General features: G+C 49.3%; 1 protein-coding gene across 1 annotated transcript; it reads left to right on the top strand.

Annotated features, from left to right (window-relative positions):
• Window positions 1–3,400: 3,400 nt before the first annotated feature.
• LOC144943039 (uncharacterized) lies at window positions 3,401–10,141 on the top strand. The gene is made up of 3 exons (XM_078870206.1): window positions 3,401–3,622; window positions 5,157–5,274; window positions 9,537–10,141. Exons 1-3 carry the CDS (start codon window positions 3,408–3,410, stop codon window positions 9,873–9,875), a joined length of 672 nt encoding a protein of 223 aa, XP_078726332.1. The 5' UTR covers window positions 3,401–3,407; the 3' UTR covers window positions 9,876–10,141.
• Window positions 10,142–10,621: the final 480 nt, after the last annotated feature.

Genomic DNA, 10,621 nt, shown 5'->3' with positions numbered 1-10,621 from the left:
GGCGTTCATGAATGTTGTCGAGTTTACTCTCCAGCACACAAGCGGTGTGTTGAAGTCGTATCTAATTGGCACGTTTTGTTATCGTGACAAATCTTACTGATTGGCTCTGTCGGGTGTTGCTGGGTTGAACGACACATTTATATTTACGCGATCTTAACGCAACCCCCCCCGCCCCTCCATTTATTATGTTTATAAAATTCGCTCCATCAACTTTGGATCATCTTTACGATAGCTATAGCGATCGTAAAGATGATCCAAAGCGAGTTCGACTTCAGTGCACCCCTGTGTTTCCACTCGCTGTTTACTCGATATAATGAAACCCGGCCACATGGGTCAAAGCGTCCCCCCCCCACCCGCCACCCCCAAAAGAACATGGCGATGACAAACAAACTAAACATTCAGTGCTTTTCAAAAACAAAAAATATCGATAAAAGCCTTTTCGGCCAAGGCGGTGACGCCGCTAGCCGTGAGCTCGACTCGCCCTCACGAGGACGTGACGTCACCTCGCACCGTCACACGTGCGCGCCTTGTGACGTCATCTGGGCGTGGTGAGCGCCGTCATTCATCCCCAGGGTAAACATGGCCGAGGGTCAACGTACGACGGAGTCGCGCTACGGAGAGAAGGAACCAAATAAAAGATAAAAGTCACGTGCGCGTGCATGATGTTTCTTCTTTCTTTTGCATCGTAATCGTATCTCTGGGAGTCCCCACCACAAGGCATTTCCCATAAGCACATTGAAGGCACAAAAAGCCTCCTACCCACCCTACCCCTACCCCCACCACATCCGATACTAAACACATGGCAGAGTGAGCCATCACAGCTGGATCATTAATTTGAAGACATGCGACACATACCGGGCGATTGACATTCATGGTGCGACTTGAGACTCGAACAAACTCGATGTGGTTCCAAAACGTCAATCGGAAAACGAAAAACCAATTCACGGTTGTTGTTGTTTTTAAGTTGCTTTTAATTTGGAGAATCGTGAGCGGAGTTCGTTTAAAAGCATTTCGATTGCAAGGAGGCCAACTGCCTCAGTGGGTTCATCATAAAGGCCGTGTCGGAGACGTCACAATCCACGGTGTGGAGTTCGGGTTTGAGCCACTGTCCGCGATTAAACCGGGTTCTCGAGTGGAGTGAGTTGATGATTTCAGGCAAGTCACAAATGACTGCAGAATAAAAAACCATGAATGTTGGTTAGTTGCTGTCAGCTGACCACACAAACAGGTGACCACACAAACAGCTGACCATACAAACAGGTGACCAAACAGATAGGTGACCACACAGACAGCTGACCACACAGACAGCTGACCACACAAACAGGTGACCACACAGACAGCTGACCACACAGACAGCTGACCACACAGACAGCTGACCACACAGACAGGTGATCACACACACAGCTGACCACACAGACAGCTGACCACACAGACAGCTGACCACACAGACAGCTGACCACACTAACAGGTGACCACACAGACAGCTGACCACACTAACAGGTGACCACACAGACAGCTGACCACACAGACAGCTGACCACACAAACAGCTGACCACACAAACAGCTGACCATACAGACAGCTGACCACACAGACAGCTGACCACACAGACAGGTGACCACACAGACAGCTGACCACACAGACAGCTGACCATACAGACAGCTGACCACACTAACAGCTGACCACACAGACAGGTGACCACACAGACACCTGACCACACAGACAGCTGACCACACAGACAGCTGCCCATACAGACAGCTGACCACACAAACAGCTGACCACACAGACAGCTGACCACACAGACAGCTGACCACACTAACAGGTGACCACACAGACAGCTGACCACACAGACAGCTGACCATACAGACAGCTGACCACACAGACAGCTGACCACACAGACAGGTGACCACACAGACAGCTGACCACACAGGTGACCACACTGACAGGTGAACAGTATTTTATCCGAGTGTGCATAAAATAAGGGCCATCTATGAGTAATGTTTCATGACACAGGGTGGTGCACTGCTCGCTGCCATTGTTTCCGAATGGAAACTTTCTCAGTCTCACGACACGACGTCTATCCGACAGCACAATCAGTGGACGGAAGAAAAAAAACGACGAATTTGGGGGAGGAAAATAAATCCTGATGGAGGCTTCTTGGCTGCAGCAGTGACTGTATTGATATTCCATAGGGCCCCCCACTGTTATTATCAAATTCCACACCCCACCCCCATCGCAAGCCGACATTATTTTCACAACAAAACCACTTTCTCAGCAGACGCGAACTACCAGACAATGACAGCAACTTTATTGCACGTCCCACTTCATGTTCATCAAGCTCGCAAGTCCCCGCAGAGATCTCTCTCTCTCTCTCCCTTTGGGCAGTGCACAACAGCGAGCGCTTGATTGAGTGCCGGCCTCTGTTTTTGTTGGGAAGGGGCCGACGTGCAAATGGAAGGCTCTCGTGATTTTGTCAAGCAAGGGTCGTCGCGGTACGGTTGCCGCGATATTATTTTAAATACACACATATATATATAAAAATGTATTTCATTACTTTGCTTGTTTGCCCCAGGGGAAGACTCACTGAATCCCGAGACTCTCGTTCAGGAGGGTCCTGCCCAAGTTTATTGTAGTTGGTGGTGACGTCGCTGCTGCTGCGTGTGATAGCGATTGAGTGGTTTGTGGGGGGCATATTTTGAGCACTGTGAGAAGTTTGGCCCAAATCAGTTACAGTTTACGTGTTATTGTATACATGTGTATTTTAAACTATGGAAGGAAACGGTAGACGCCAGGGGAAACCCATGCGTAACAGGGAGAGAAATATACACACGCCACAGAGTTTGGCGCCTGAGACAAGAATCGAACCTCGACCCGGATAGCTGCGATGCACGAGTGTTACCACTGCTCCACTCTGCTGGCCATGATGGTTATCATGGAATCAGTTTACCATGACTTTCCAATTTTATTTCACAATCTTATCATTTTGTTGTTGTGCTTTGCCGGACTGCCAGTACAAATAAAGATTTACTCCGCACTTATTCAACTTAACTCCAGCCATAACTCTTGTAATCGTTATTTAGAGAACGATCTGTAATGCTTACAGCGCACAAGCCGTCAGTTAAACCAGAAACCGATAAATAGACTAAGAACTTTAACTCGTGATTTTTTTTTTATCCTGTAAATATTTGGTCCGGAGAGAAACTACGAAGACAGAAAAAAAGAGAAAAACGATAAGCACGACATGACACGATGTTTTGCCAAATGCGCCGATACTATAACCCTGCACCTTATTTGGCACGATGCCTTGTACAGTATCGCCGTACCGCGGTGACCCTGGCCACGGCAGGGTCGGTGGTGACGTGAGGAGCGGGAGGAGGAGGAGGAAGAACGAGGTGGGTGGGCTCCAGTGATGAGCATCTGGGAAACGCCGCCACCGCCGTCGCTGCTACTCGAGCCGGCTTTACGCGCGGGGGGGTTACTCGACGGCGGAGGGCCGAGACAGAATTCCGACCCCTGCGGGCTCCACCGGCCTCCTAATCTCGGGGTCAAAGGTCATCAGGCGTGCTCGCTGCTGCTGCTGCTCAACGACTGCGGAGCGATGCGTGAGTTGCGTACATATGTACTGTATGTATGTTCAACTTCTTTCGCACCGTACGTAGGCCAACCGAGCTAACCGGAGGTGCGGTGGAAGGACAATAAATTAAACACAAAGGCGGTAAAGTAATATCTGTTGCTGTACTGCACTTCTATGTTCTTAGGTTTTTTCGGTAAAGTCACGTAGGTAAAAAAGTCACGTTGGTAAAAAAATCACTTGATACGGCAATCGTGTTGTGACGGTTCCACCTGAAGATTTTTTATTTTATTTTACTTTTATTAATTTTAATTTTAATTTTTTACCTACGTGACTTTACCGAAAAAACCTAAGAATATGAATCCTTGCAGTAACGAAAGCTTCAAATCTAGAATTAATGCACTTCTATGCTTCCATATCTATGCTCCCTATATTTCACCTATATGCGCTGACCAGCATGGTGAAGTATGGTCAAATAGCTCTCATAGCTGACATAGGCACGTGGAGACCCCTCAGCCAGCGGAGTAATGACAGAAGGCCGTACATGTGTTTGTATACACAGGTGAACCGGTGGCTTCAGGGGTCGAGGCACTGCGATTATGATCTTGCTGAGTTCTCATGTGGAGATAGTTGATGGTTTCAGCCCCAATGACCCCCATGACTGTACGACCACAGAAAATCCATCAGGGTACATCGAGGTTATTACTTTCCTTTGGCTAAATTCGAGTCCCGAGGCTCTGATAAAAAAATCTCTGCGAGTGAAATATTGAGATTTTATTGGCACAGGACAAGCACTTCTGCTTTTGGTGATAAAAGGTGCGCCCTTCGTGTGGATAAAGGGAATTTATATTTATTAAACAGATTAAGGAAATGCAAAACTGCACAAACTCCCTCCTGAAGCCCTCTCGAAATTGGCTCGCAGCTACTGAACATATTTCCATACGCAAGGATAGAAAGAGGATTACGAAATGGTTCTGTGCCACCGTCTTCAGGTGTTTCACTGTGGGTGTTGGACTCCGCCAAGGGTGCGTCTTTGTCTCCACTCCTGTTTGTGATTTTTCATGGACAGCAAATCAAGGCGCAGCCGAGGTATGGAGAGTATCCAGTACGGGGGCATGGAGGCAGCGTCACTGCCTTTTGCAGATGACGTCGTCCCCTTTTGCCTCGTCAGCCTGCGATCTCAGCCTGCGATCTGAACGGTTTGATGCCGCGTGTGAAGCGGCTGGGACAAGGCTCAGCACCTCCAAATGTGATGTAATGGTTCCCTCCTGTGAGACAGTGCATTGTTCTCTCCAGCTGAGGGGGGAACAGCTGCCCTTAGTGGAGGAGTTCAAGTAGCTCGGGGTCTCTTTCGCGAGTGAGGGATAAGTGGGAGCGGGAGATCGGCGAGCGGATCGGTGCGGCGTCCGCGGTGTTGCGGGCGCTGTACCGTCCCGTGGCAGTGAAGCGGGAGCGGAGTTCTCCAACAAAGCTCGCGGTTTACAGGTCGATCCACGTTCCCACCCTCACCCATGGTCATGAGCTTTGGGCAATGACCGAAAGGATGAGGTCGCGGGTACGAGGGACCAAAATGAGGTTTCTCCGCAGGGTTGCCGGGTTCACTCTCCACGATCGGGTGAGGATCTCGGTGATCTGGGAGAGCCTCAGAGTCGAGCCGCTGCTCCTCCGGATGAAGAGGAGCCAGTTGAGGTGGTTCGGGCACCTGGTAAGGATGCCCTCCGACAGACTCCCCCTGCAACTCTACCGGGGACGTCCCACTGGGCATGGACTCCGGGGCCGGCCCAGGACACGCTGCTGCTGGCGGGACGATGTCGCTCAGCTGGCCTGGGAACACGTGGGAATTCCCCAGGAAGAGCTAGAGCCTGTGTATAGCAGTGTACTGTATAGCAGTGTAGTGTATAATGTCTAGTAGTGTAGTGTATAGTAGTGTCGTGTATAATGTCTAGTAGTGTAGTATATAGTAGTGTAGTGTATTGTGTATAGTAGTGTAGTGTATAGTAGTGCAGTGTATAGTGTATAGTAGTGTGGTAGTGTAGCAGTGTATAGTGTAGTAGTGTATAGTGTATAGCAGTGTATGGTAGTGTAGTGTATAGTGGTGCAGTGTATAGTAGTGTAGTAGTGTATAGTGTAGTAGTGTATAGAGTATAGCAGTGTATAGTAGTGTAGTGTATAGTAGTGTAGTGGATAGAAGTATAATGTATAATAGTGTAGTGTATAATAGTGTTGTAGTGTATAGTGTAGTCGTGTGTGGTGTAGCAGTGTATAGTTTAGTAGTGTATAGTGTAGTGTATAGTTTAGTAGTGTATAGTGTAGTGTATAGTGTAGTAGTGCTAGAGTCTGTCGCCAGGGACAGGGAGGTCTGGGCCGCCTGACTCAACACGCTGCCGCCGCGACCCCCACCAGGTCAAGCGGAATGAGAACAGAACGAATGTACGAATGAAAGTCTTCAGGGGCCAACCCACGCTGACCAGTGCGGCCTTCCGATAACACTGGACTGATACAAGGCTGACATTTACAATCGCTATTATTATCGCAATTATATGCACGCAACCTTCCTCTCGCTCAAAATCAACGTGGAGGAGGACATATCTGGGTCTGCCCCGGTGTGACCACATGGTACGCTGTGATAGCCCCACACAGCACACTGTGATAGCCCCACACAGCACGCTTGGCAAGTGGCCACGTGAGGCATCCATCCCAGCCAACAACATCTGATCGGAAGCGGAGGGAGAAAGGATTCTAAATTTCCCCCAGGATGCATCTCAAGGTCTAGATTTTATTCCAAAAGCTAAAAAAATTCTGAGACGTGGGACGGTTTTATTTTTCTCGTTGGATTTGCTTTGCTCACTCCCCCCCACCAGCACCCCACCTGGCACCACGCGTCTCTGTTCCCAAGGACGCAGTCTACTAGACTGAGTGTTTCGTCTAAACCACACTGTGTTCCACCACAACCACCGCCACCCTACAGATCAAAATGCCTCTCACACGTAGTGGGCTTTCGCGACCAATATTATCCATAAAAGAGGTTTTTTTGGGGTTAGTTCGCGTAAATATACATGTGTCGTTAAACCCGCCACCACCCGACACAGCCAATTGGTAAGGTTTGTCACGTAAACAGAACGTGCCAATAAGCTACTAGTTCGTCACAGCCGGTGTGTTGAAGAGTAAACCCCCAACAACTGCAAACGTGTTGTGCTGGACCAGTAACGAATTGGCACGTGTTGTCTACGTGTCAACCCTTACTAATTGGCTGTGTCGGGTGGTGAGGAGTTTAACGACACATTTATATTTACGCGATCTCACACAAAATCCTGAATCATGCAAATCGCCTCTCTCTCTCTCTCTGCCTTTTTCTTCGCACTACCGGACTTTGGCGTTCCGTGCCATCATCGATTTTTTTTGGTTCAAGCTCATGCTCAATTCGAGGAACATATCCACCCTTACTTATTAAAACGTTAAAAGTGTACCGTTAGGTGTGGCCGGTCGCTTACCATTTGTTTTAGGCCTCTGGCCCTTGTGCTCAACGACTGTGATTCATATCGACGGAGAAATAAAAAAGAAACTGAGCCTCGAATGAAGCACACGGCGCAATTTATTTTCGGCGAAGAAAAGCACGTCGCGTAATGACTGCGCACGAACACACAGCCACAGGTCTTTCACGCACGACACGCGCTGAAGCGTGTCAAAAGCACCCAGCCCTTTTGTGCTTTGTGCAAAAAAAATAATGAATAAAAGCATCAGCATTTCCTGAAGAATTGCACCGTGGGTCTTCTTGTCTCAGGCCACCGTCAAAGGAGTTCTTCAGGAAAAGGCTCTTTGCAGAACGCACAAAAGGCTGCCTGACATGTCTGCGGCCTGCTTGAAACTCGTTGCTTTTCCGGCCCGCACTCCCTCTGCCGATGTGACGGGGTTCCCTCGTCCGGAATTGAGCCACGGACACGTTCGTGCCCATGAGAGGATGGGAGGGGGGTCAGGTTTAGAGATGGGGGCCGGTGGGTCAGGGCCCACACACTGCGGAGCTCACACTCACAAAGACAAAGACGAAAAAAAACCCGTATAGCCTTAACAAACGGTTAGGGCAAGTGCTGCTAGCGAGCACCTATAAAGGCCGGCACGGCACACGAGGGGGTGGGGTGGCCAACACCACGCCCGGCCGCCTTTGTCTTCCTAGTGACGATGTTTACACATCGCACCAGGTACTTATTTGAGGCTGAATCGACCTAGGGGAGGCTCAGGACCGGTGTAGATAATCGTTACTGGTGTTGGCCGTGGAGCGGGACTCGAACCCGGGTCGACAGACTCGTCGCGCAGCGCAGCGCTAGCCGCTACACCACCGCTCACACTCACTCACTCGCACTCACTCGCACTCACTCACATTCACTCTCACTTACACTCACATTCACTCACACTCACAGCACTGAAATTCGCAATCCACAGCCGCCCTCACGGTAACTGCTTATACACTTAATGGGTTAAATGCACCACTAATGCCATGATGCATGAAAACACATGCTGTATATACACTGCACGCACGGACCGTGAATCAATCATCGCTGGATGTCCCATGCCCTGATCCATGAACCTGGGGCGTTCGGGACACTTGTTTGACAAGAGTCAAATCTGAACAAAAGTGGTGGGCAAATGTTCAACTTTTTTTTGTAAATGAGATTGTGTGCCCAAGTTCTCACTGGGACATTATTTCGTTTAACTCGGTGAGAAGTCAAGAAAGCGGGAGAGAGTTTCATTTTCTAGTTTGACCTCGGTCGCCAAACTGATGAATCATTAACAGAGCAACAAAGTACAACAATTTAACACGGAGGCATTCGCGACCAATATCATCAATAATAAAGTTGTTTTGGGTTAGATCGCGTAAATATATAAACGCGTCGTTAAACCCGCCACTACCCAACACAGCCTGATGAAGCTAGTTGTAATTACTGGCGAAACGTCGTACTCAGATTGTAAATGTTGTGGCTTGGCTCTCCAACACACCGGTTAGTGCTGTACTCGTGACGAATTGGCACGTTCTGTTTACGTGACAACCCTTACTAGTTGGCTGTGTCGGGTGGTGGCGGGTTTAACGACACATTTATATATTAAGCGATAAAACAAACAAAAAACTCGATTATGAAAGTACAGCAATTACGCAAATGGCAATCAAAGCAAAAGCAACCGCGCCAGAAAGTAAATAAATACATAAATAACATACGGCACGAAACATAATCCACAGCTGCAATTGAGAAGCAATTGCTGCTTAAAATCAGTCCATTTGAATGGTGCTGAGCATTAAAACGTTTTACCAATTGGAACATGCATCTGGGAACTAAATACCATAGTGATGCCGACAATATTGCTGAGTCACATGGCCCTGATGATCATGATGATGATAATGATGATGCCATTAAATACTGATGATGGTAATGGTGGCTACGCACGCCCATAATGCAGCACTGTGGAGGCAGCGAGGGTTGGTGGATTGCGCAAATGTTGTGAAACTCCCTTCCCGTCGTCGTCGTGATGTCGTACCCTGCTTTGCCAGGAGGCGTTACACTAAGTGTCAACTAATCTCCATCTGTTTAACACTTAGCAGGCTTTCACCAGTAATATCATCCATAATATAGGTTTTTTGGGTTAGATCACGGAAGTATAAATGTGTAGTTAAACCCGCGCCACCACCCGACACAGACAATTGGTAAGGTTCGTCACGTAAATGTTGATTGGCTCTCCAACACACCGGTGTGCTGTACTAGTAACGAATTGCCATGTTCTGCTTACGTGACAACCCTTACTAATTGGCTGTGTCGGGTGGTGGCGGGTTTAACGACACATTTGTATTTACGCCATCTAACCCAAAAAACCCCGATATTATGGATAATCTCCTTATGTTCCTTCTGTTGTAAAATTGAGTGTTTCTTATTTCGCAAATCACTGACTGATAACCCCTTAATGTCATATGGAGAAGCACAGAGCTTTGGGGGAAGGATGAGAGGGGCTGCCGTGCCGACCGATCCGTGCTTCCCCGCGACCCCTGGGTCGTCGGTCTCCGTCTTCGAGAGCGAGGAGTTCATCGACCGTGACAACGGCGACGATCGCGGTGGCGCGCCCAAAGGCCTCTCGCGGGGCCCTGTCCGCGGAGTTGTCGCTGCCGCTTTGGTCATCGGGGCGGCGGCTCCTGGCAGAGCGCTAGGGACGGCGCCGCGGCAGCCGGAGCGTCGCCGCTGTGGATGGAGCCATCGCGTGCGTGCAAAGAGCAGCCGGGAATCGGGCCCCGGGCGACAATTCGCAAGCCCTCTCTGGATGCCGTGAGTGTCAATGGGGATTCGAAGGTTTGTTGTGCTTCCCCGCACCTTCGAGTAGCACGGTTGGCTACGTACGGTGCGAAAGAAGTTCAACTTACGTGCATACAAGGTTGGGGCAAAGGTGCAGCTCTGCAATTTCTAGCTCACACCACTGCTGGCGAGAGGGCCCCACGATAGGGAGCTTTAAGCAACTTCTCTAAGAGTAGAATATTTGGCCTACTCTTCCACGCTGGCCTGGATGTGTTGTAAGACGAGAGAGTACCCATCGTTTACCCCCCCCCCCCATCCTTTACCCCCCCCCCCCCCCCCCCCCCCTTTACCCCGCCGTGAACAACCAGTCGACCGACTGACCGCCGTGTGCACATTCAATGCTGCTGGTTGGACAGGGGTGGTGGGGAAGATTTCAGAGAACAAAGAACTCGCCGTCATTGTTTCAACGGCGGGACATGGAATCAAAGCGACGAAACTTCTCAATTGCAAGTGGCTCCAGCATGCTCAGCACTGCATCGTGGTGACGGTGGCAGCAGCGTCCAAACTCCGACTGCATGGTTTTAATAAATAAATCTGTTGCTATCCGGAATCCTCGCAATTGTTTTTTCTGGGTTTCGTAATCCAGACTGGCTCGATTTCTCACGGAACTTTTCTTTGCACGTCCTCACGAAATTTGCTGTTTTGCACGATTTATGCCCCGGTGGCAAGACTCCAGAAAGCCTTTGCCTGCGAGTGTTGCGCTCATAAATATTTATATATCGC

Source organism: Lampetra fluviatilis, chromosome 29 (genome assembly GCF_964198595.1).
Source record: "Lampetra fluviatilis chromosome 29, kcLamFluv1.1, whole genome shotgun sequence".
Taxonomy (NCBI): Eukaryota; Metazoa; Chordata; class Hyperoartia; order Petromyzontiformes; family Petromyzontidae; genus Lampetra; species Lampetra fluviatilis.
Note: the sequence above shows the minus strand (reverse complement) of the source record. Positions and strands in the feature narration are given on the sequence as shown.